At 32.5% G+C, this 27,274-nt stretch overlaps 4 protein-coding genes across 5 annotated transcripts; 3 read left to right on the forward strand and 1 right to left on the reverse strand.

Annotated features, from left to right (window-relative positions):
- Positions 1-603: 603 nt before the first annotated feature.
- Positions 604-3,678, forward strand: LOC133679489 (small ribosomal subunit protein cS22). The gene is made up of 4 exons (XM_062102094.1): positions 604-987; positions 2,363-2,464; positions 2,573-2,872; positions 3,152-3,678. Exons 1-4 carry the CDS (start codon positions 661-663, stop codon positions 3,188-3,190), a joined length of 768 nt encoding a protein of 255 aa, XP_061958078.1. The 5' UTR covers positions 604-660; the 3' UTR covers positions 3,191-3,678.
- Positions 3,679-7,028: 3,350 nt separating this feature from the next.
- Positions 7,029-11,734, forward strand: LOC133680609 (cysteine desulfurase 1, chloroplastic). 2 transcript variants are annotated; one of them, XM_062103637.1, is made up of 10 exons: positions 7,029-7,459; positions 7,551-7,687; positions 7,805-7,964; positions 8,082-8,268; positions 9,803-9,948; positions 10,025-10,097; positions 10,207-10,270; positions 10,482-10,581; positions 10,858-11,016; positions 11,226-11,734. In XM_062103637.1, exons 1-10 carry the CDS (start codon positions 7,247-7,249, stop codon positions 11,271-11,273), a joined length of 1,287 nt encoding a protein of 428 aa, XP_061959621.1. In that variant the 5' UTR covers positions 7,029-7,246; the 3' UTR covers positions 11,274-11,734. The 2 variants fall into 2 exon arrangements, with proteins under 2 accessions (XP_061959621.1, XP_061959620.1); XM_062103636.1 differs by having other exon boundaries at positions 7,030-7,459; positions 11,216-11,734.
- A 4,756-nt stretch (positions 11,735-16,490) lies between these two features.
- Positions 16,491-19,973, forward strand: LOC133680571 (mitogen-activated protein kinase 3-like). The gene is made up of 6 exons (XM_062103583.1): positions 16,491-16,965; positions 17,071-17,200; positions 17,788-17,925; positions 18,025-18,357; positions 18,838-19,021; positions 19,387-19,973. The coding sequence occupies exons 1-6, from the start codon at positions 16,808-16,810 to the stop codon at positions 19,557-19,559; spliced, it is 1,116 nt and encodes a 371-aa protein (XP_061959567.1). The 5' UTR covers positions 16,491-16,807; the 3' UTR covers positions 19,560-19,973.
- Positions 19,974-22,073: 2,100 nt separating this feature from the next.
- On the reverse strand, positions 22,074-24,414 carry LOC133680678 (cytochrome P450 705A22-like). Its single transcript, XM_062103713.1, has 2 exons — positions 23,290-24,414; positions 22,074-23,116 (listed from the first exon to the last, which is right to left on the reverse strand). The coding sequence occupies exons 1-2, from the start codon at positions 24,196-24,198 to the stop codon at positions 22,487-22,489; spliced, it is 1,539 nt and encodes a 512-aa protein (XP_061959697.1). The 5' UTR covers positions 24,199-24,414; the 3' UTR covers positions 22,074-22,486.
- Between the last annotated feature and the right edge of the window lie 2,860 nt (positions 24,415-27,274).

A 27,274-nucleotide genomic window follows, 5' to 3' on the forward strand; every position in this document is an offset into this window, starting at 1 on the left:
TTATGGACAGAGTTAGCAACACAATTTTTTTTACTTTTTCTATTTAAATATCTTTACTTTTATTTTTGATATCTATTTGTGTGAACTTTTTTTTTTCTATAAAGTAATTTTTGTTTGACTTTATTGTCTATATGCTGACGTTGTTATTGAATTGACTTTTGACATTTTGATGGTATGTTCAGTTTTTATTTTCCTAGTTTCAAATTTGAATTCAATAAAATTAATATTTTTTTTGCAAGAGTGTTTTTTAATTAAAACTATAAAAAAATAATTTTTTGAATTTTTTACATCAATATATCAAAATTATCAAAAATAAATAAACAATATTTATTAATTTAATGTTTTTCATGTGAAAAAAAATCTAAAAAACACTATGAATTGAATGCATTACAAAACAGACTCTGTATCCCATACTTTGATCTTCAAAAATTAATCACTGAAGTATCACTTTAAATTATAGGTGAATTTATTCAAATTTAATAGAAGGATGTGACCAAAAAAAAATCAAAATTTTTAAAAATTATTATGTAGCACCAAATCCAATCCATCAGGAGGGCAGGATGGTAACTTGAGAGAAATTTTCCGGATATGCTATCCAACCCTTCCACTCTCTGCTACAAAACCCTGTCGTTCTCGTCCCTCCCATTCCATAGAGAAAAAATGGCAACAATCTCATCTCTTGCAACACCACTACGCACGTCCACAAAACTTGCTCTTTCAACAAACCAGTCAAAACCCTCTTTCCAAATCCTCAAACCAGCAAACCCTTTTAACCATTTCCCTAAATTCACACATTTACATAAAATTCTAAACACCAAAGCCCCCCGAAGGCTCTTTGCAGTAGCTGAAGAAACAGCACCGGCTGCTGCAGTAGACCCTTCGTCAGAGGCTGCTAGGAGGCTGTACGTTGGAAATATTCCCAGGACTCTGACTAATGAGGAGCTTACAAAGATTGTTGAAGAACATGGTGCTGTTGAAAAAGCTGAGGTAAATTATGGACTAATGGTTTCTTAATTGGGCTGTTTCCTCTTAAAGCATGGATATTAGATGGACAGAGAGTTGTGCGGAGCTGCATTAGCATGGAATGAGTGTTGGATTTTTTTTTCCTGATGGCAATTTTCTTGATTTATAGTGGTTGAGTATGGGGAAGTGATTTAATAGAACAATTCCTAAATCTTCTTTTCCGATTTTTTCTAGGATTGAAACTTGATGCGGTTTGTTTGTTTTGGTTTTGGGAAAATTTTAAAAGGATTTCAGCTAAGCATCGAAAAAGAATGTTGATTTTTTCTAGAATTGATCTAATTTACTATAATTTATATTATTGCTATAGCCTCTGGGTTGATGATTTTTCCTTGTTGTTTGCTGAGGCTGTTGGTTCAATCAAACTGTGATTTCTTTCTATGGGAATGTCTGAACTTGATTTTACATGCTGAGAAGTCAAAGAAATGTGATAATTTTGCGCCAACAGTATCATTTCTTTTAGAGATGGCTTCTGTTCAGACTTGAAAAGGTATCCTGAGATTATCCAAAATAAATGGAGAGTATCAGAATAACGTCCTAAATCAGTAATCTGTGCACAAAATCATAAAATGGGCACGGGACTCATTCTTTAAAGCACTCCACAGAAAACAATTTCTGAACAAGCAGTTGCTTTTTTTCTTCGAGGTCATTGAGCCTCATCTCATCATACCTTTCACAAGTTATGAGTCCATTATCCACCAAATCTTGGGAGAGAACTTTTGAGGTTGAGTATTCCTAAAACCAATTTTGGATAGGCTTCGAATAGGCTCCGACCTTAATTTTAAATTACCTATAAGTCAACTCCTCTAATCATTCTTTCAGTTTTTCTACACCAAGCAAACATCATTCCCTCACTTATTTCTTCTACCAAGCAATCTGCTATTACGTTATCAGGTCAATCCATTATATTCCTCTGCTTGCCATTATTATTGTCAAAACGATTAATATCACACGGTAGCACCCTGAGAAGATGTGTCAGTTTTTCCTATTAGTGTGCCACTGGACATTTTTATCAGTTCTATCCATGTGTCAAAAAATAGCTCGATTGTAATAAGTAGAACTTAAATGGTAAGTTTAAACTGGTCAACCTAAATTTAACCTATTGGAAGAAAAGTGGGGAGGGAATATGCAATTATGTGTGCACCTATGCGCTTGCATGTGAGTATAACTTCATTATAGGCTATGAATGTCTATATAGGTCAGTTAAAACTCTGCACATAACTTCTACCATTTGAAATTCTCTTTTTTGACTTCAAGCATAATTCTGGCACTCCCATTAGGAGAATTTGATGTGCAGGATTCCTATTCTCGAGATAACTTCATTTTCTTGTTTCCTTTATAGGTTATGTATGATAAGTACTCGGGTAGGAGTCGTCGATTTGCATTTGTTACGATGAAAACTGCTGAGGATGCAAATGCGGCAATTGAGAAATTGAATGGCACTGTAAGCATTGCTGATTCTCGATCTAATTGAAAGTGCAAGGAAACATTTTGTTTCTATATATGACTTCGCAATCGCTGAATGATTCTTTATGTTGGTTTTCGATTGCAGGAAATTGGAGGCCGTGAGATCAAAGTAAACATCACGGAGAAGCCTTTGCAGTCATTAGATCTGCCTTCTATCCAATCAGACGAGTCCCAATTTGTTGACAGCCCTTATAAGGTTTATGTGGGAAATCTTGCTAAAACAGTAGCGACAGATACACTCAAGAACTTTTTTTCTAAGAAGGGAAACGTTCTTAGTGCAAAGGTTTCACGAGTTCCAGGGACCTCAAAATCTAGTGGGTTTGGGTTTGTAACATTCTCTTCAGAGGAGGATGTAGAAGTTGCCATCTCATCTTTTAACAATTCTGTAAGTTACTTGCAGCCTTGCAATATTTAACTAGTGATTGAATTTCTAGATCACAGAAACTTCATGCACCTGCACTAACACTCTGCTCATCTAAGGCATACACTCCCGTCATGCATTCTTGTTCATAGGTATTTATTTATTACAAAGGCAGTATCCTGCATGCTTCGTCCTTTCAAATCACTAGCCAATTATCAGGACCTTTTAGCACAATTAGACCCTTGCTGTATATTTTTTATCACTTGGCTGTTTCATTGATCTGATACTTGTTGGTCACTGCAGCTGTTGGAAGGGCAACCAATTCGAGTAAACAAGGCCTAGTATAGTTTGCGCATTTTTGGATTTGAGGAGTTGAATACTGTATTTTGAAAATCTGTTGCAAGCTAGTGGTTTAGTCATGTATTCATCTGATTTTCATGATCTTGTGATTCTGCTGTGTGTTCTGTAATTGTTGTAACTTCTAGTTCACTGTTAGTTATAATCGCATGCAACTTTTTTTAAAAAAAATTGTTCTAGCCTGAAAATGTTGCTTCTATTTATGAATGTTGCTTCAAAAGGATTAAACGAGTCAAGCTAGGCTGAGCCAAATGGAAAGCTGTGTTCCTTGGGCTTGGTGGGTTAAACATAGATTGAGTTTTAGACTTCGAGGCTTCGAGTAGGTTCCGAGGTTCGCTTATGCTGTCTCTTCTACGGCCAGCTTTATACTTAACCATGTTGAAATCGAAATCAAATCGACTTGCCTATAATCTTATGTAAGGACCTGGTTTATAATTTGACAGAAGTGATAGGTATAGTAGGTTTGATACGTACTTCCAGATTGCAGTGGAAGCTTCCCTTCTATGAGCTTATATGCCTTTTGATCTTCTCGTCTAGAATCAATTCACCAGTGCAGCGAGTTTTGTTTTGAAAGAATTACTAGCAAGATGAGAAAAATTATTTGGAAGCACGAAATGACAGTTTCATTAGAAATTTTCCTGGATAACATTACTGGCATGAAATAATGAGTCAACGTGTATACAAGTTGATGGCATTCTACACATTAATGATGAGATAAGATTAATGTTTTGCATGTAAAAAAATCAGCTAACAATGTGTTGCGAAGCAAGGCCTCTTCTTTAATCAAGATAATTCGTACACTGAGAATAAACTCTTGAGAAGAAAATTCTTTGACGTTATTACTCCATCAATCATGGAGGATCGCTATTTACTTGATTTGGTCCGGCCTGTGTAGAGGTTAAAAAAAATTGGAAAATTCTCCATAATTAATTTCGATTCTTAATTTTCAATGTGAAATACATGATTACCGGAGATTATACGATATTATAGTTATTATTAAATAATGCTCTGAAAGGTGGGGGAAAGTACTGTAGCTTTCCCCACGCCTTTTATTTAATTGTATTTATATATTATTTTAGAGTATTACTTAATTATTATTAATATTATTATTATATTATAATTATATTATAAGATATATTTTTTTTGTTTTTTATTTTTTTTGTTTTTATTTATTTGATTTTTTTGTTTTTCATGCCGGTTTTTTTTTTTGCTTTTTTCTTTGTGTTTTTTTAAATAAATTTTTTTATTTAATTTAGTTTGTTAATGGTAATTTTTTTATTTAGTTATCAGACTTTCATGACACGAATTCTAAGTTTGACCGGTTAACTTGGTTTGACGAGTTAACCCGGAATATTATTTTTTTTGTTTTTAATTATTTTTTTCATTTAGTTTAGTTTGTTAATGTTAAATCCACGCCTTTTAATTTAATTGTACTTGTATATTACAATAATAATAATAATAATAATAATAATAATAATAATTATTATTATTATTATAACATATATATGTTTTTTGTTTTTAATTTTTTTTATGTTTTTATTTATTTATTTTTTGTTTTTTATGCCTTAATGGGTTTTTTTTTTGCTTTTTTCTTTGTGTTTTTTTGAAATGATTTTTTTTTGTTTAATTTAGTTTGTTAATGGTAATTTTTTTATTTAGTTATCAGACTTTCATTACATGAATCCCAAGTTTGATAGGTTAACCTGGTTTGACGAGTTAACCCGGAATTTTATTTTTTTTGCTTTTTTTTAATTAATTTTTTTCGTTTAGTTTAGTTTGTTAATGTTAAATTTCTTTCTATTTAATTATCAGACTTTCATGATACGTGTCTCGAGCTTGACAGGTTAACCCGTTAATTTTTTTTTTCATTTAGTTATCAAACTTTCATGACGTGAATCTAAGGTTAACCTTATTTCAAGGGTTAACTCAGTTAATTCAGATTTTTTTTCTTTTTCTTCATTAGTTTTTTTTCTTCCTGTTAGTTTTTTTTTTTAATCAATTTATTTAATTATCACACTTTTATAACATAACTTTGCAACCAGACCCACGTCCAAAACTATTGGATTTGGTATTGCAGCCAGACCTACTTAAACTTGGATCATAGAAGTTTAATATTATTATAAATATTACGTTAGGATCAGGTGTTGCAGTCAAACTCGAGACTCTTAGGTATAGCTTTGCAAAAAAACCTAACACTTTTTAGGTTTTAGCTTTTTTAATATTTTTTATGCAAACAAATTGACCCGCGGCATCGCGCGGGTCATGTAACTAGTAAAAGAAACTAAGTTGTGTGGTGTTTCCACTGTAGCTAAAAATACTTTTCACCATCTTATAGTTTACCAGCAGTGAGTTTTTTTTCATTTTGATCATCAAATTTATTTTTTCCTTGATTTGATCCTTGTGAGGCAGAATTAGTGGTCAATTATTTATAATTTGTTATATAAGATCGGGGTTTAAAGATAGAGAACCAATCTGAAAAATACGGAGAAATTAGGTAGCTCTTTGAAAATTATTGCAAGAAGTTCACTTTGATCCTCTATTTTTATCTTCCATTGAATACATTATCTTTAAAAAATATTTTTGATACACAACTTAATTTTAAAGTTCTTATGCTGGGGAGAAGAGAAAGAGAAAGTTACTAGATCTTAATGAAAAAGAAAGAGAAAATTGATTAACACTCGATAAAAAGGAGTTCCGCTAAAATTGGTATTGGTATCAACAAGTTCACTCAATAAAGGAGTTCCGCTAAAACGTTACGAGGGAGTAGATCTAGACCCAAGAAGGTTTTTAAATTTAAGTTGATTTTTGGTTTTTAAAATATTTTTTAGTTGTTTAAAGCCATGAATTAGTTTATCTATGTTTTTTTAAATGTTTTTAATAAAAAAATAATTTTTAAATATAAAAAACATCTACCACAACTTTTTAACGACCCTTCAATTGGCAAATTTTTAGCCAGAAGACAACGTGTCGATTGTATTTAAAAGAAAACAAAATTAAAAGATAAATTACGTATCATTTGCCCTCCAATATAAATAAAAAAACATAGGTAGATTTAGCGTGTGAATCAGAGGCACTGGGCACCTAAGCCCTGGCGCCTGCCCTTTATATGTTGACTACATCTTTTTTTTTTTATTTATTTAATTTCATTCAAATAAATAATTATATATTTTTTTAAAATATTTTTTCAGTCAAACTATTATTAGTTTTTACCGATAATTAGTTCGAGCACGGTGCAGAATAATAATCAACTACCTACCAGTTATAACTAAGTGATCCATGAGACTAGATGCCTTGCTTGCTTCACGGAACCGTAGTTTTTCATGTCTGATCCCATTTCACGTGTCAAATGCTCCTGATATTTTCGTTGCCAAAAATATCAATATAAAAACTATTAATTCAAATTTCTTGATTTGTTTAATCCAGACTGTCACCATTTCATATATGTTTTTTTATTTTGTATTTTGTTTAACCAATTTCTTAAACCTCACTGACCATAACATTTTCTGTTTGTTTTTGTGTTTTAAAAATATTTTTAAAAAAATTAATTTATTTTTATTTTTATCTTTTATTTTAAGTTAATACTTTTTAATATTTTCAGATTATTAAAAATTAGTCTTTTGGGATTTACGTTTTATAACTATACATATATATCTTTTGTTTTTTATCTTAAATTCGAGGAAGTGAAAAAAATACAAGGCGAAAAATATTTTGTTGAATTTGTATGTCAATGTATTGAAAAAAGAAAGAAAGTTAGGCCCCATAATGAAGCTATACATTTGATAAGATTAAAAATAAAATAGAGTTTTTAATATTTTATCATGTTCAGTATGCTATCAACTGCAAACAAGTCTCAAGGCTCCTCCTCCTAAGTTTTAGCATACCTCGAGACACCGGATAAGAGTAGCGCTCCAAAGTCCAAACCGGCCCCCTGCCCACATAAGAGGAGGGGCCACAAGGCAAAAACAACCGTTCGAACGGCAACTCTCTCACCTCCTCTGTATGTTTTTAGCAATTTCTGCCGCCACTAATAGAAAATCATAAATGGACGGTATGGCGTTAAAATTCCCTTCTTTCAAATTCCTCAACCCTAACACCTCCACCATTCGAAGCCCACCTCTTCTCCGCAAATTCTCCTCCTCCTCTTCCTCACTTCCCGTATCAGCATCGGGTACTACTCTCAGAGAAGCGGGCCCGGCTTCCAACTCCGTTTCACTCGGTCAGTTAACCCGACCCGACTTCCCCATCCTCCACCAGGTAACTCATAACAACCCCGTGTTATTTTATGGTTCTTGTTTATCAAAAACGATTCGCAATTCTGATTTTATCATTCCGTGTGTGTTTGCAGAAGATAAATAACGGGTCAAATCTTGTTTACTTGGACAACGCAGCTACTTCACAGAAACCAATTTCAGTGTTAAAAGCCCTGCAAGATTATTACGAATCTTACAATTCCAATGTTCATCGAGGAATTCATTACTTAAGGTACCCAAAAAAATTAAATTTTGTCATTTTCTCTCTCTCCAAATTTTGGTGTTTTTTGGTGATTTTAATTGAAAATGTGTACTTATAAAAAAAAAAAACAAATTTGGGGAATTGTAGTGCAAAGGCAACAGAAAAATATGAACAGGCGAGGGAGAAAATTGCAGCATTTATAAACGCAGAAGAATCTAGGGAGATTGTATTTACCAGAAATGCCACTGAAGCTATTAATTTGGTTGCTTATACTTGGGGGTTTGCAAATTTAAAATCAGGAGATGAGGTGGGCGCTTCTTTCTAGCAGTTTCCTGTTGTTCAATTTTTTGCGTTCAGTTATGCTCTCTTCAATTCTAACGAGGCGTCCAATTAGGCACTTACATAGTATTGTGTGTGTGTTTAGGTTTTATTGACCATTGCGGAACACCATAGTGCGATTGTTCCATGGCAATTTGTGGCTCAGAAGACCGGAGCTGTTTTGAAGTTTGTTAATTTAAATGAGGATGAAGTTCCGGATGTACTTCAGTTGAAAGAAATGATTTCTAGCAAGACAAAACTTGTTGTGGTGCACCATATATCAAATACACTCGGTATGTTTGTCCGCCTCAGTATCTGCATTCTCATAGACCGTGTTTGAAATTGTGAGTGATTTTGCTCATGAACAAATAGGAATTGGTTTTTCTAACTTTTAGTGCATGATATGAAATTCTCTTTTGCCTATTCAGTAGTCCAATTTGACCAAGATGTAATATCCATATGGACCATCATGAACAAGAGGAATGGTTACTTCTAGTAAAATCTTTGAAGGATATTGGTGAAGTTTTGCTTAACACAGTAGTCTTTTAGCTATATACCGAACTGAGCTTTTATGCCACAACGTGATTTTGATTAGCTGCTGATGTGATTTCAAACACTTGTTTAAAATGCTATGAAATATATAATGGGATTGCTTCTGTTTTTACACAGTTTGACAACCAGCTAGTGTGTATTTCATATGCAATATTGGGCTAGAATGCATAGACCCTCCTTAAACTTTCACCTATTTTGATTGACCCCCACCCACCCACACACACATTTATATTTGTTTTGACTTTAATACATGAATTATGGGGTGTTTGGATTGGGAAACCCTCTGTTAGGCTTTGGCCAAAACTTGCAGTGATACTGCCACTGAATGAAATGTCTCATCGCCGCAAGTCATCCATACTAATCTTGGACCCTGCTACCACCAGATTTGGGTGTTTTAAGGTTTGAAATTTGGATCTAAAAATTTAAACTTAAATTCTTGTGTCTGATTTGAGCTTGAAAATGGTTTTTGATATTGGAATGTTATTTATGAGGTTGAAAGGAATTTTTGGGGGTCTTTTGGTGGCTAGAATGGTGAAGTTCCTGGTCTGAAGATGGATTGAGGTGTTCCAAAACAAACGTGCTATGGTTCATGTTTTAAAATCTAAACAAAGAAAAGGGTTTCAATCAAAATGGTGGATAGTTCAGGGGGCATTAAGTTTTACCCTGCATTATTGTATAAGCTCACCCCTCTCCTCCTTCCCTCCTCATCTCCAACGTTCCAGCAGGCATCTTCCTTCTTTGCTTCCCTTCTCTTTCTCCTCACTTTCTAGTAGTTTCATAGTATATGTTTACATTCTTGCAGAATGTGCAAGTGAGAAAAGTATCATTATCCTTTATCATATAAAATTTGACAACATTTTTCATAATGAATGGTCGTAGATCTTGGCCGCCTTGTTGATATAAACTTTATTGTCCTTGATTGACTTATATATTTATCATATTTAGCTTGGAAAACCTCACACACTGTCATTATACTTGTTGATTTATCATATTGATGTTTGCTTTTATGCACTAATGACACATTATTACTGTAATAAGGATTTTACATGTCAACTTAATTCAAGTAAGAAAATATACTTGTCTGATGTTAATTGCATTTTCTGTTAGCTGTTTGCAACACATTATGTTTTCCATATCACTATTGTCCATGCCTTTGCAGGTCTTTTTAAGACTTGAACAAGCCACAATATTATGTTTACCTTATGAATCACTCTCCGAGAATCATTACGAAGAAGAAATAGCTAATAACATAGTCCATATTTTTTTTTTCTGTAGCTTCTTCTCTTCCTATCGAAGACATAGTCCATTGGGCACATGCTGTTGAGGCAAAAGTTCTTGTAGATGCTTGTCAAAGTGTTCCGCACATGCCGGTCGATGTCCGGGACCTTGATGCTGATTTTCTTGTTGCCTCTTCACACAAGGTTAGGTTATTGCCTTGTACAATGAAATATAAGCTTTAGGCATGTATATAAAGTTAAAGAGATAACCATGCTCCAGATGTGTGGGCCTACAGGCGTTGGATTTTTATATGGTAAAAGTGACATCTTGTCTACCATGCCTCCATTTTTGGGTAAGTTACTTTTAGAACCTAGAGTTGTTTACGTCCATAGGCCTACGGAAAAAGTTGTATGAAATGATACTTTCAAGCTTGTCTTAATGTTTTGTTTTGCTTTTCATAGGTGGCGGAGAAATGATCTCTGATGTATTTTTGGATCATTCCACATATGCAGAACCTCCATCAAGGTTGGTTAAGTTGTTTACTTGTTGAACAATTGGATCTCATAAATCATTGCAAGGGGCTAAAGAATGTGGTGCAAATTTGCTCCTTTCTTCTCACTTGCTGTCATTCTTGCCTGAACATCTGATTAAAACGAAATTTTATTAAGGTACTTATTGTTAGATTTTGTTTCATATTAATGATCTAGTTTCGAATTCACTCTTTTTTACGGATTAGATTTGAGGCTGGAACACCAGCAATTGGAGAAGCAATTGGATTAGGAGCAGCAATCGATTATTTGCAAGGAATTGGCATGCAAAAGATTCACGAGTATGAGGTGAGTTATCGAAACCCAATGGTCATCAAACAAAATGCTACCAATATTATTAACCATGTTGATTTTACCAACAGATGCGGATTTGAACACAAAGCAGCATTAAACAAACAGCATTAAATTCAAGGAAAGTAAAACAAAACAAAACAAAGGCCAGTTTAATTAATCCATTACATTAATACACAAACAATTATAATAATACTATTCAGTCTGAAATGATGGGTAATATCTATTCTTATATCTTGTCTGTTTACCTCTTCTTCTTGTTTTTCGAGGCAGATGGAGTTGGCTAATTATCTATATGAAAACCTCTCTACTGTTCCTAACATACGTATCTATGGCCCAAAACCTTCCAAAGGAGTCAATCGTGCTGCGCTTTGTTCTTTCAATGTGAAGAATATTCACCCCACGGATCTTGCAACTTTTCTTGACCAACAGGTATGAGCACAAATGAGGTCTTCATTACTAGTAAACCTGTCTAGTTTGCATTCTTTAAAGATTTTATTGGACCTTTGTCTGTTTACAATGAGCTGTAGAAGATTCTAAAGCCATAAATGCTATATATAATTTGAGAGGTTTTGTGACTGTTCATTGATGAGGAGATTATCTTGATGGAAACTAACACACTTGCCCTCAGCATGGAGTAGCTATCAGATCGGGTCACCACTGTGCTCAACCTCTCCATCGGTATTTAGGAATCAATGCAAGTGCACGTGCCAGCCTCTATTTTTACAACACTAAAGAAGATGTTGATTATTTCATCCAGGCACTCAACGACACTGTTAGCTTCTTTGATTCTTTCAAGTAGAGTGGCCTTGCCTCTTAGCTTGCTGCTTATTTTCGAAGTTGTGTCAAGTCTCCAGAGGATTCCGTACACCATATAATGCAACTTTACAGATGGCCTTTTTGTTTCTTTACTAGAGTTCGAGGTCTCCTCTTTAGTTTTGCTTGCCGCTCTATCTTGAGTCTTTTTTTATTATTAAAAAAAATAAAAATTCCAGCTACAAAAGAGGCTCGTGTGGTTTGCATCTTTGGCAATTATTTTGTTATTTTTACCATTAAAAAATGGTTTGTTACATGATAATGTGTACACGTGATGAATCCTTGAGATAAGCTTCTCGAGTGCCAATGGAAGGTGTGTGCATTATCTAGTTTATAGCTCTGTACGATTTTCCATGTCACTTGTTTAACACGTTGCTAGCCATCTATAATGGCAATGCTAATGGAGAAACTATTTCATGAGCGTGATTGATCTTGAATCCACACGTTTTTCCACACTCATTTTATAGTGGATTGGACATGATTTATGCGGGTCTCGTGCAATAATCTCTCATGACTAGGAGGCAACGGTGCTGCATGGAATGCTGCCGCCGTTCCTTTCCCGGAACCAGTACAGAACTTTTTAGAAGGGAACTAGGGATTGCATCCTTCTCATTCCAGCAAGACAGTCGTCCACGGTCCAACTATTACTCCACAAATTTACACAAATGTTTTGTTACTATCAATAATGGAAATGGGGAAATCTTAACTTTAATAGTAAAAATCACAAGGGCTGATTGAAACAAATCAAAATTTTAAGTTGAAATTGAGAGACCCCTATGGATCTTAGAGTTCTTTTTTTTTTTTTTAATTTCCTGAAAACAGCACAACTAGCAACTAGCAAAAATAATTAGCAAGCTAGTACAGCCAAGAAAATTTTTAAATAATAAGCATTACTCCAGTAGCACAACTTAAAAAAAATAAATCAAAAGAGTTGTGCTGCTAGTAATAACTCAACTTTTAAAAATACAAAAATAGATTATAAAAGTTGTGTTACTGGGTGTGGAGACCTTCAAAAATAAAATAACTGGATGTAATGCAACCTTCACAATTTTTAAGTTTCTCCTGCTACTCCAGTAGCAGTGTAGCACAGCCATTAAATGGAACTTCATTTGTGTTAAAATTGATTCAAATGAAAATATTCATCAGTATCAAAATTGGTACAAACTATGAAGTTTAAAAGGTTTAGTGATTAACTACGAGGAGGTAATTCAACTGATCAGATATTAAGTTTGCTTCTCAATTATTACGAGTTTGAATTCTCTTAGAACTACCAGAAAATTTCATGATTATTAACTTCAGAACCCTTAAGATTAGTTAAGATACACATAAATTGATTCAAACATCTATATTAATAATAGAAAAAAAAATTAAGCCATCTAGCTAGTAGTTTAATTGGTTTAATAGCACAATTACTTAGTGCTGTTTTTTTTTTTTTATGCTAGCTAGCTAATTTTTTTTTTTATCATGTGTTATTAAAAGATAAAAAACTCTAAAGTCTAGGTGAAGGGTAAAAATTAATATTCATTCCCATTATAATGGGATATATATACTAGTCGTGGCTATTTCTATAACTAGTTTGTTTTTTTATTTTTTTTAGATTATTTTAATGTATTAATATAAAAAATAAAATTTAAAAAATAAAAAAATATTATTTTAATATATTTTAAATAAAAAATACTTTAAAAAATAATTACTAAAATAAAAGTTAAGTCACAGTCAAAACCTTATCAGAAAAAGCGCCGTCGCCACCCGGGTGGCAGCAACAGTGCCGCCACGTCTTGAAGTGACAGCTTACATGTAAGAAACGGTGACTGCTCAGTGCTCACGCAAAAGCATTTTCCACACGTGATGGAATGAAGAACCAGTAAATCTACTCCTGGCGAGTAATTGACGCGTGTTCGTTGCTTTGTTTGATCGCAGAAAGATGAAGGATTTTTTCAAGTCAAACGACCAATGTAAACATGATAAGCGTGTTATGTGCTGTACTACGTATCTGCTAATATTGACCCGTTGCTCCGAAATTAACAAATTCAATATTATGGTGGTTTGTTAGATAGGGAGTGGTTTTTCTAAATTATTTCTAAAATTTCTACGTATTTATTTCCTAATCAATGAAATAGTCAAAGAAAAATTTTATTTTATTTTCACAAAAGTATTTTATTTTATTTGGAATAAAAAATACTATCTGAAAATTAAAAAAATTCAAAAATATTTTATTATTTACTGATTATATCAAATTTGGTTCTTTATAATTTAATTTTTATATATTTTATTTTTATTTTTTTTTTCAATTTCATTCTTTATTTTCTTGATTGATATTTGTTTTTTAATTAATTTTTATTATCTATTAGATCTGGTTCTCATTTTCTTGATTACTATTTATTTTATTTAAAATAATTTATAATTTTTTTAATTTCATCATCTTTTAACTTTTTTAACCTGTCATGGTCTTTATTCTTTTAATATATATTTATTTTATTTAAAATAATTTATGAAAATAATTTTTTTTAATTTTATTATTCTTCAATTTTTTTTATTCATCAGATTTAAATCTCATTTTTTTAATAAATTTTAAAAAAATTAAAAATTAATTTTTCATAATATAACAATATACATAAAATTATTTTTCAATTCATTCTTAATAATAATATAAAAAAAATAAACCAAGTGAAATGTCAAGCAATGCCCATCACCACATATGTAGACGGCAAAGGCGTCAATGAGTCTGAAAGCTTTTATCTATAGTTTATAGCTCTGTAGACTTTATCTTACTATTTAAGACGCTGCTGGCCATCCATTATTGCCATGATAGCTAGTGGCGCGACGGTGCTTTCTTGGAAGGCGCCCTCCTTGTGGGGATTATGGATGTGTAAAACTATCTCATGTTCTTGTTCAAGTCGACGGCCAGGATTGGCATGATACCGTAAAACTTATCATGTATAGTTATTTAACTTATTTATATAACCGTGATTAAAAAGGAAAAAAAAGTTTTTATATATATTTTTATTAATATAAATATTCAGATTAATTTATATATATCTCGATTAATTTTACAAGTCTTATCTAAATAGTTAAATTATCCTTTATAGTTATATTTACTGGTAAATACAAGAAGATGATTCTGAATACCCTTGCTTGCTTTAGAGTATTTAATTGAAAGATTTGATTGAAAGTTTTGAGAAAATTAATATATTCAAATAACAAAATAAAAAATTATGCATCTGATTAAGAAAACGAAGTGAGATTAGTGTATGAATACCATAACTATCTCTTTATTTATAGAATAGGCTCATGTGTAATTAAATATGTTTAACAATATTAATTTGGTGCTTATGTTGTTAAAAGTAATTTATTCAGGGAAATAAATTTAAAATTACCCCTTAAAAAACTACTATCCTAATTAGTTCAGGTAAAAATCAGAGAACAACTTCAACTTTCATACAAGGAATTGTTTATTTTTGTATTTTAAATTAATTTTTTAATGTCTTTTGATTTTAAAAATAATTTTTTAAAAACAAAAAATATGAATACATTACAAAAAAAATAAAAATAAACAATGATACATTTCTGAACACCTTTAAATTTGCTGGGGTTCTTTTCGAGCACAGGTGAGGCTAAGAGGATTCTTAACTTACAGATAGATTAGGCTTAATGGACGTGATAATAGTTGTATAGGTTAATGGAAAATAAGAAGATGCCTAAAACGAGAGATTTACCAGAACTCCTTTTTTTTTTTTTTTTTTTTTGAAAAAACGATCGAGCAAGAGAGAGAAAAGGGATGAAGTGTTCATAGCATTTCTCGTGTTGTTTATGATGGCTATGATGATTCAAATGAATGCTTAGTGATTTGACAGTATACGATGGATTTGGAAATTAATTCAAACTTATCTTTATTTTTTAAAAAAAGTACAATAATACCGGGAGATATTCATGATTTTGTGTTGAAAATCTAAAAATAAATAAATCGATGATAGATATCCATCCACCTCCACCGTTGTCGACGTCTCTTAACCTTTATACCCTCTAGTCTCCGTTGGAGTATGAGTTCCAACGGGTCGGAGTATATCCTCTCGGCCTCCTATCCTGAAAAAGTTAGGTATTCTTCTTACCTCCTTCCACCACCACCTCTATGAAAGCAAAAGTCCTTCAATACCCTTTTCCATTCGGAAAAAAATAGTTTTTTAATCTGATTTAATTTGAAAAGAAATCAGTTTTTTCAGTTGGCATGTATGCAAAAACTAATGACATTGAGGTGGCGGTGTTGCTGCTGCCACAAGCCGGGTGGCTACAAGGACTAACATAACAGTGACCGCTAGAACAAATCCTTGGTGTTCTTTATGTTCCACACTTCCATGGAGTCAAATAATCATGCACTGATTTGCATGTGCTATTCTTCGCAGGCAGTACTCCCTCGTTTAATCCCTGAAGAAGATTTTTCAAGTCAAATCGGAAATAATTAACGACTTGCCTGGGGCTGTCGGCAAGTTGCCGGGAAACCAATATTTAACATGCTTAATTAATTTAATTAAATGTTGTTGAGATTATGTAGTTATTATATTTTAAATTGTTTTTTTTAATAATAATATTTTTATTTTATAAAAATTATTTTTCACGCAACATATTAAAATAATTTAAAAACATTAAAAAGTTAATTTAAAATAAAAAAATAATTTTAATTTTTTTAAAAAATATTTTTGAAAGAGCTCTGCTTAAAATAGCCACATGTCTACTACATTCAGCGTGAACGGACGAGTAGCAAATAATTTCCAAATAACGTAAAATCTAACCAAACTAGTATCCAAAAACGACAACAGTAGAGCGGAGCAATCAAAAATTGACATCTTCTCCGGCCATCCCATCCTCTCCGGGCATGGATATATATATGTACCATCAAAGGGTAACCATTATCTTACCAAAAGAATAGAGTTACTCAGTACATATTTACAAAGTACAGACTCTCATTTCCATAAAAGCAGATGACTAAAATAGCCCAATATGCTGATAGCAGCTGCAGTTGCTCACCCGCGGGTGGCTAGCTGGGCAGCGTATGCTGATGGTGCTACCATAAAGCAAGCTTCTTCTATTATCATGAGAGACAAGAAAGATGGCCGTTGACAAAGTTGAACAAACTACAACCATGGATAAGAGGCGGCTATAATCCAAGCCGTCCATTCCTTTTTCCTCACCACGTCAGTTTTTTCTCTCGCGCGTTTTCCTTTCTCCTTCCTCGCATCTACTCAACAACCGAGACTTTGCACCGCTTTCGCACCTTAAAATAATCACACAAAGTCAATTTCTTTCTAAGTCTTTGTTCTCTCTCTTATATAAATCTCTCTCTCTACTCTCTATTTCCTCACACCTCAATTATATTAGAGTTTACTCAGACAACAGAGAAGAAACCGAGGACATGGCGAATTATGCACAGGGAAATGGTGACTTCCCCGCGATTCCGACTCATGGCGGCCAATTCATTCAATACAATATTTTCGGTAATCTTTTTGAAATCACGTCGAAATATCGACCTCCGATCACTCCGATTGGTCGTGGTGCCTACGGCATCGTCTGGTACGTGCTTTTAATCCACCAGTTAATCAATTAGTTTCGGTGTGCTTGGTCTTCGTTTTAATTAGTTTGATTGAAATTAATTAGGATTTTATTTGTTTAATAAAGCTCTGTGTTGAATTCGGAGACGAACGAGATGGTGGCGGTGAAGAAGATAGCCAACGCTTTTGATAATCAAATGGACGCCAAGCGCACCCTTCGTGAGATTAAACTGCTTCGCCATTTGGATCACGAAAACGTGAGTGCCTGGCCTCTTTCCTTTGACTTCTCTGCTTCTACTGTTTTCTGTTTGTTTCCTTAATTTAGCACCATAGTAGAAAGGAAATATAAATTTATTATTATTATTATTGCTGCTGCTGCTGCTGCTGATTGTTGTTGTTGTTTTCACATTACTAAGTCGCCAATTAATATGTTAAAACTTACATAAAAATGCCTTTTTGTGTAAATTTAGGAATCATGATGGACTTTCTTCCGCTACTAATTTTAATAAGCTTGATTATATCCTACAATTTCTACAATGATCTCTCTCCCAGCCAACATTTCATGCATTTTGCTGCTTATAACTTCGTAAATTTGTCTGTGCAACAATTCAAAAGATCACTTACATTTTGGCAATTTTAAAAGAAAGGAAAATTTTAATTAGTCCCAACAAAAGAAAATAAATTGCATTATGGATTCTCACTATCCATACCTGTAGCAAAAGTTGAAGGTCCAATTTTATTAATAACGTGCTTATCCTTGCCCAGTTGCTGGATTTGGAATGTAAAATGTTATCTTGTACTAGAATCAGTTTTCGTGAGCTCTAACCTTTTGAATGCAAAACAGGTTATTGGTATCAGAGATGTCATTCCTCCACCTCTACGCAGAGAATTTACTGATGTCTACATTGCCATGGAACTCATGGACACTGATCTTCACCAAATTATTCGTTCCAACCAAGGTTTGTCAGAGGAGCATTGTCAGGTAATGCATTTCAGTTTTTAGTTTTCGTTGAACTTTGCAATGTAATTCAGTAGTCTAATTGATTACACTCATATCTATTTTGTTTCTTTATTTGTACAGTACTTCTTGTATCAGATTCTTCGAGGACTGAAATATATACACTCTGCTAATATTATCCATAGAGATCTCAAACCCAGCAATTTACTGCTAAATGCAAATTGTGACTTGAAGATATGCGATTTTGGTCTAGCTCGGCCAACTTCAGAGAATGAGTTTATGACAGAGTATGTTGTCACCAGATGGTATCGTGCACCTGAGTTATTGCTAAACTCCTCAGACTATACTGCTGCAATTGATGTGTGGTCTGTCGGTTGCATCTTTATGGAGCTTATGAATAGAAAACCTCTCTTTCCAGGCAAAGATCATGTCCATCAGATGCGCTTATTGACAGAGGTGTGTAAGATGAAAGAGAAACAAGTATTGTTTGCACGTTTTTTACTAATTTGTATGTGGAATATCTCTTGATAATGTTTAGGATCTATAATTATTTTCTATGGTTGAGAGCTTGGAGTATACATCATAACTGTTTTTTTTTTTCGTCCTGCTCCAATGGGAAAGGAGTTAACTTCGGCTGCAGCCAAAGTGTTTGAAATTATTACTGCTGCATATGTACTGATTGACTCTCATTATATATACTCTTTATTAATATTTTTGGAATGTGATATATGATCAGGGTTGTTAATCTTGGCTGGCTTTGCATCTATTTGTAACAAATCAGGGTTCTAGTTGATTTTATGTTGTCATATATATGTGTGTGTGTGTGTTTCAACAGAACTCGATAAGCTTTTCTGCTGGGTTTAATTTGTAGTGTCAATTTTTATTCAAGTTAAGTGCACGTGAAATATTTTTTTATGGTATTTTTATTCTCTACAGCTTCTTGGCAAACCCACTGAATCTGATCTTGGTTTTGTCCGGAATGAGGATGCGAGAAGATACATCCAGCAACTCGACTCGCATCCCCGTCGGTCATTAGCTGAGCTTTTCCCACTTGTTCACCCTCTGGCCATTGATCTTATAGATAAAATGTTGACATTCGATCCCACTAAAAGAATTACTGGTGAGTTTGGTATCCTCATTTTTATCATCTTCTGAATACATAACTGACTAACAATTTAAAGAATCTCTCATTGAGATGAATATTCTCCATATATGTTGTTAAAGGTCATGAAAGCTTTTTCTACGTTGATGTTGTTAATTAGGTACAAGTAAAATCCACTTGCTAAACATGTTAATTTTTCTCATTATTGGGAGTTCACTTGGTGGGGCATTTGACCTCATTTTGCATGTGTTTAACTTAACCTGGTCTTCCCTGAGCTTGATGATCACAAACATTATTGGAGGAATTTATGCTCCACATGTCATTGTCATTAGATAAGAGACTTCCATCTGTTTATTTCTAAAAGCAAGATTTGTCTGTATCAGTTGAAGAAGCATTGGCTCATCCATACCTTGCAAGATTACATGACATAGCAGATGAACCAGTCTGCTTAGAGCCTTTCTCCTTTGAATTTGAGCAACAACCCTTGGCAGAAGAGCAAATGAAGGATATGATCTATGGGGAGGCTTTAGCACTTAATCCAGAATATGCATGCTAGAGAAGGTATTTGTAATATCCAGTTTTTTATTCATTTATTGATGTTCCATAAGCACTACCAGTCCCGATGTCATTTGATGGAGAGCAAGTTTGAACATGACGCCATGGGATCACAGTCACAGTTGATTAAACAAGATATTATCTTCCTTCGATGGTCTTCAGCACTCCTCTGTATCTGAAAATTGATCCTTGGCTTACTAATTGTTCACCCCATCATTTCCCCGACCTTTATATTTAATGTTGTCGAGGTCGATCACTTCGCATTTGCAACACTTGTAAACCCTACAACCTTAATCTGACTCTGTTTTTTCTTTTCTTCCTGTCTTTTCTCCATGTCCTTCCTGGTTTAGATCTTTTTAAAGTTTTTCTCTTGTAACATGTCTTTGTCTGTTTTCCAATGAAAATCTATTGTGAATGTGATGCATAATTTTTTATAAGTTTTTGAATGTAATTCGTACTTAATACGTGGGTTGCCTTTTCTTTTAATGTATAGAAATTTTATAAATTAGAATTAATAGAGTGAGGATATGCATCCAATGTAACTGTTGGAAATTTTATTTTAAAACATGGTTAATAAATATATTTAAGGTGAAACTACAAGTGAGATTTATTTGTTTTTAAATTTTAACAAAAAAATATTAATATGATTAAAATAAATTATAGATGAATAAAAAATTAATTTAAAAATTTTTACGATTGATATATTTTTGTGAAACCTAAAAACTCAATCCCACATGAAAAAATAAAAACAAGATTTTCTTGCTGTATGACTTAAATAAAATAGGCTTTGAGTTTAAGTTAAACATGCTTGACTTGTGGCCAAGTTTGCTTCTAGGTTTGAGTATACTTTAAAATAATTTTTTAGGTTACAAAAAAAATATTTTTATTTATTTTTGAACTTGGATTTATATTTATAATTTTTTAGCCTATATTTGTTTTTTAACTCATTAGTTTGTCTAACCCATAAATAAAAATCTTCATAATTAGTCTTTTTCTTCGTCAAACAATTTTTCAGCACAAAAATATCATATTTAAAGCTGAGATTGTTATGTTTAATATTTATTTATGATGGTAATAAAAGCTGATAATAAATGGAATATATTCTGATAATTATATTAGAATTAATTATATATAAGTTTTGTTTCCAAAATACATTGTAAAAAGAGGAAGAAAGATTTTTTCAGAAACAAAATTATAGAATTTTTGACACTCTTCTTCTACTCTGTTTTCAGCCTAGTTTCTTTTGTTTTCAAGCTTTGATTCCTCTATGTTTTTCCTCGTACTCTAGAGCCAAGGATCAATTATTGTAGAGAGAGATTTAAATAAATGTTTTTTTTTTAAGTTCATGAACCGTGAATAATTATTAGTCCAAAAATTAATTTTTTTATAGTACAAAAAATAATTGATCTAAATAGCACATAATTTTTAGATGAGATAGCATCTAAGTAAAACGAATTTTAAACTTAAACTATACCCACTTAACTCATGATTGAGCCTTTTGATCTGAGTTTGAGTTTGTTATAAATTAATTTTTAAAATTATATAAAAATTATTCTTTGCTGCCAATCCATAGGCTTGGATTTTGATTTATAATTCTTTTATCCATAAATTTTTTATTTTTTTAAAACCATTAGTTTATAAAGGACATGAACTAGAAGAGTGAACAAATTAGTTTTCTTCTCCATCCACTTGAACTGTTTTCCAGCACAAAAAAATTATATTTAAAGCTAAAATTATTAGATTTAATATTGTTTTATGGCAGGTAATTAAGGCTAATAATGGAGGGGTTTATTATGATAATTACCAGAATTTCTTCTATATTAATTTTAATTCCAAAATCATTATAAAAGTGTTCTAAACTTGAATTTTTGATACTCTTATTCTCCTATGTTTTTAGCCTACTTTCTTATGTTTTTAAGCTCAGGTTTCTCTTTGTTTCTCTTCTACTTTAGAGTTTAGGATGAGTCTTTGGAGAGATTTATTTGAGTCAAATTGGCTAAAGTTTTTACCTTATTTAAAAGTAATTTTAAGTATAATATCAAATATTTTTTTGCTTAGTATTCATGTTAAAATTGTGTTTTAATTACTTATGCAAGTTTTTATACTTGCCTAATATAGATGCTAGTATTTTTTTTTTTAATTACAAGTTTATTCTGATATATAATATTGTACGTAAACTTAAATTTCTATACTAACTAATCTAATAGTTTCTGGACAACAGCAACATTTTCTATTGTAATGGTTTTTAAGGAATCATGGTTTGCCAAGTGTATAATTTGAATGAAAAAAAAGTGATGAAAACCTTTTAATTTAAAATTTATAAAAAATTAATGATAAAATTGATATAAAATATTATTTGATAGAAGATTGAGATAATGGAGGCATTTTTTATGCTTACCCAAGAAAAAAACCAGAAATCACCCACCAAGATAACAACTAGTCATCAAATGTAACATGAACTCAGAAAAAAGATCTAAACATTATAAAGAAAATAGCCAAGGGTGAAAAGTGACAATTGTTATTAATCTTTTGAGAAACATATAATAGATGGAATTTGTACACATATAAATAGTAAGGAAAAAAAAAAGGAGTAAAAACTGATACACAAGTATGCCAAACTTTCAGTGATTTGGATGGATAACAATCACTGATTTGTGCTTGAATTTGGCTCTGATATTTTCTCCTTGATTGCGCTGGAGATCGCAACTTTTGATTCTTGATGAGGACTGATTGTCACTCATAAACATAACCACATCTCATAAAGCAAGGTAAAGAGGACAGATCTCGACTGTGGTTCCTGTCCTAACTAACTTAAAAAACCTTGGAAGATAAACACAGAACCACTGCCTGGCATAGAGGAGGGTGATTTGTATTGAGAGTGGATACTTAGAATTAGAACTTAAGAAGAACAAATGTTTAGACTGGGTTTTATGCAGAAAATAGGTTACGGTGGAGAACAGGAATGGCCATGAATGGTTTAGCCATGCTCTTTACCACGCCTGATTTGGAGTCCATGTTAACCTTCGATCCATCTGGTCCATCTCCACCGAGAACTTTCCAATCAAAACACTGAACCATAGCTGTAACACTACAATTAATCAAACTTGAGGTCATGTTGGTCCCAGGGCACATTCTCCTTCCTCCACCAAAAGGGACGTGAACCTGTAAGTTTTGCCCCTTGGCGTTGTCCTGTTCAGTCAAGAACCTCTCTGGAATAAAATCATTGGGGTTTTCCCATATCTTTGGATCCCTCATAATAGAGTATGCGTTCATTATCATTGTGATTCCTTTGGGTATATCATATCCTCCAAGTTTGCAATTTTCACCGCATATTCTATCAAATAGAGGCACCGGTGGATTTAGTCGCATTGCTTCCTTAACACATGCTTGAAAATAAGGCAGGTTTGGGATATCTTCTTCATCCACAAGTCTCTCTGTCCCAACAACTGAATCTATCTCCTCTCTCAGCTTCTTGAACGCGGCAGGATGGTTGACAAGCTCTGCTAAGATCCACAGTATGGCATCTGATGTAGTATTGGTACCTCCTGTGAAAAGATCCTGGGAGAGAGAGAGAGAGAAACAAAAAAGCGGAAATTAAAAAGGATGTTTAATAAATAAGATTAATTAAATTTTGACAATTCATTCCAAGTATAATTAAATGAAAGAAAGTACTGATCATCTTGAAAGAGAGATTAACTAATGAAGGAGGGAAAGCGATGGCAAATATTTACCAGAAAGAAAGTCTTCATTTGCTTCCTGGTTATCCTTATTTCAGCATTTTTATCATGATACACTTCCAAAAGAATATCCATCAAGTCTTTATTCTCCATGTGAGGACCTTCTCTCTTCGCTTTCTCCTCGTGCTCTACCAAGACGTTCTCAAACAATTCATCATACCTTTTGGGCACGTCGGCAATTTTCTTTCTCAAGTACCATATACCTATCCTTTTCAAGGGACCAAACACGCTAAATAAAGCAAGCTTTGCAGCCAGATCAAAGGACTCACTCACCAGCCCTCTACACTTCTCAGCCTGATTATCTTCCCCTGAACACCTAGCACTCATAATCATCCTGCAAGTACTATTGTTTGCTAGTGTTAAAACCTCAGCACTCACATTTGCAACCTCATCTTTTTGACCTATCTCCAACATTTTACTCAAGAACCTCACAACTTCTTCGCGTCTAACATTCTTTAACTTCTTCATCTGTCTAGTCCCCAACAATTCTGTCGTACAAATTTTCTTCATGAATTTCCAGTAATCCCCATACGGGGCATTGAAAAAGCTTGTTGAGCTTCCAAATAGTAAATTATCCTCAAAAGGGGATTTTATTCTAGAGGTAAAATGGACATCTAGTGCTTTGAAGATTTCTGTGGCCAGTGGAGCGGATGAGACAAGAACAGCAGGATAGGTGGCCAAGCGGAGATAGAGGAGAGGGCCATATTTATTGTTGAGAGCATGGAATGCTTTGTATGCTACCGGGGTTAATAAATGGAGGTGGCCGATCAAAGGAAGTGTGGGTGGGCTTGGAGGGGGGCAATAACCGGCAGGTTTCTTGCCGGGCCTCTTGAAGATGAATTGAAGGAAGACTGTGATAAACAAGAGGATAAAGATGGCAAGAACATATTGAATGGCAGTCATGGTGTCCGCTTAGTGAAAGCTGGCTAAAAAGCAAATGGGGAGTATGTGTTTTGAACTAATTTAATTCTTATGTATTTATAGCGAACTCTGCCCTTTCCCCAAGCGTTGCGCGGGCAAGGAAGGATGTGTAACGAGTTCTCAGGAGAAAAAAAAGGTAGATGAATTAGCTTAATTTGATTTTAAATATTAGATTAAGATTTGATATATTCTCATAATTTTATTGTTTTCAATTTATCGTTTAGGTTTCTTAAAACTTCTCTCTCTCTCTCTCTCTCTCTCGTATCCAACAGCCACTTAAAACAAAGACCATAAAATTTGAAAGATCGAACTCTTATTCCTATTTGTTCTTTATATCGTTATTGCTTCGGTGGAGACACCACTCCTGGGAATAAGACTGCTTTAAAAAAAAAAAAAAAGACTGCTTGAACCAAACAGAACCCAGTGGAAGAAGATTTTTCAACTGTCAAATTGATCTAGAATTGAACGGTGAAAGTATTGTGGTTAAACCATTGATTTTGTAACTAAGGTCTTCGAAAGAATAGAAGATAATGAAGCTTTCAAGACTAAACCACCAAGTAAGCACTCACTTAAAACTTTCAATTATTTTAATTTCAAACCCAAGCAATGCTTTAATTAATTCGAGATGAAGCCGGCAAGATTCTTGCTGGCGCCGAACATATGAATAGTCTACTCAATAATCTTGTGATCATACAAGGTGGACAAAAAAACCTCCGAAAGAGATCGATGGTTGGTTTGTTTTGTTTTGTTTCTTGGGATAATGTCGAAGGAGATAAATAAGCTAGTTATGTACTAAAAGTAAAGGGAGATCTAGTCAATGGGACGTTACTTCATCCATTTAATTATATTGCAGAAGCTTCAAAGCTTCAATCTATCCAAGGAAGGTTAGTTGCTTTTGTTTTGCACGGAGATCTTCTTTAAAGCTGTAAAGAAGGAGAGAATGACAAAAGTATCCTCGGTCTATCGACACTAATTTCTTCTTTATGTGGTTTTCAAGTAATTAGGCTCCGTACGTAGATGTATTATTCAACTATTAAATAATAAATTTTTTTAATAATTTATAATGGTTTTATTTAAATTATTTATAGATAAATATATTTAGCATTTACGAGATTAAAATGTTGGGTTTTAAAATCTGAATAGTTTTGTGTAAGTTTTGATAATTTATAATTAATTGATAAATCTTGATTGCATTGAGATCAATATTATAAACATAAAATAATTAATAGTTAATATAAACAGTTCTACTATTATCGATTGGTAAAGAATTAGTTATAATTGTTTTGGCCAATAGTTTTCCATCATCATCATCGTAGAGTTCGTGACCACACAAGAGTTAATCACAAAAGCCCCACCATTTTTCTTGTATTTTTATGGCTTGTTAGGAGATTAAGAATATATTAAAAAATTCATTTATTTTCATTTAAAAATATCTAATAAATTTTTTTAGCATCTCAATAAATTTATTTATTAACTTAAAACACCTTTAAATAGATCTAAAAACACAAAACTAAACTGAAAAAACTTTCTCAATCTAACAATTCAAGGGCTCAAAACCACCTAAATGGAATTTATATATTGAATAAAACTTATTGATATTAAAATTATTCCTTTTTATTATCACTGTAGACGACAAGTTATTTTGCATCGTGTGAAATTATCAAAAAGTTGCCAATAAGAACACGCAAACCGGGGTGTTGTTTATATATATATATATATTTCTTCAATTCATCCATGTTAAAATTATCATAATTTATCTAAAAAAAACATGTATTGTGTCATAAAAATGCCATTCATACCATTATTTCAAATCAATCAAATTTATTTTGTATTTTTTCTGATGTTTTTTTTTATTATTAAAAGAAGAGCATAGAACATAAGAGTTGCATTTCTTCATTGAAAAGAAAAAAAGAAAACAAGAAATTACACTAGCAAATCATTCTGTTTTAATGAAATTTTAGTTATTATTTTTTTAACAAAAAAACAATAAATTTTATATAATTAAATAAAAATATTTTAAGGAGCTCTTTTTCATATGAAATTAAATATTTTAATCTACATCTATTTTTTAATATCTTGACTTCATCGTTAGTTATTATTAGTAAAAAAAATTATATTTATTAACACATTTAATTTTCAATCTATTTTAATAGACGGTGAGTACCAAACTAGAAAATAATAAGGCTAGAGAAAAACGGCGTCAATGGGAGACTAGAAGTTGAGCAGTGTAGAGATAAATTAAGAAGTTTTTTTATTTTATTTTATTTTTTAATGAAAGACTAGTCCGCATGTATCAATGGTTATATATATCTCTCTCAAAAAATTATAAGTAATTTCAATAAAATTTCATTAAAATGAAAGACCAGTACGCATCAAGAATGTTTATTATTGTGGAATTGATATAGGACTCTTTAATTATTAAGCGTAATCTAATATTATTGTCGAGCACCTTTTGACCAATTTAATACTTATTTTACATTGTTTGCTTATTCAAATTCCGGTCATCAATCATAAAAGTGTTTGAAAAATAATTAAATCAGGTTAATTTTTTAGATAAAAAATATATATTTTTAGTTTATTTTCATATAAAAATATCTAATAAATATCCTTAGCAAATCAATAAACTCATTTATAAACTTGAAATATTTCTAAATAGATTTAAAAATACAAAACTAAACCTAAAAAAAATATTAAAGCTATTTTCAGATGATTGTTTTTAATGAAAGACTATCAATGGTCATATCTCTCTTAAAAAATCAACAAAACTATAAGATATTTTATTAAATTTTCATTACTTTGGGTACAATGGTACTTCAAAGTCAAAAAATCATCTTGCACGTGTCTATATTATAGAACTTTGTAATGATTTGGTGCAGGGCTGTCCGGTGCCCGGTTTGCTCCCAAGAGTTCGTGAGAGGCTATCCACGTCAGCTTGCGAAGCTAATCGGGTAGCTTGCAACGAAGGCACCAAGCAGATGACGTGTCAAGATGACTTTGGTCAACACGTGTAGGAGTCAGCCGCGTGGAATCGATGCCGGCAAGGCAAAAGAAGGTGTCT

This window comes from Populus nigra, chromosome 19, assembly GCF_951802175.1.
Source record: "Populus nigra chromosome 19, ddPopNigr1.1, whole genome shotgun sequence".
NCBI lineage: Eukaryota > Viridiplantae > Streptophyta > Magnoliopsida > Malpighiales > Salicaceae > Populus > Populus nigra.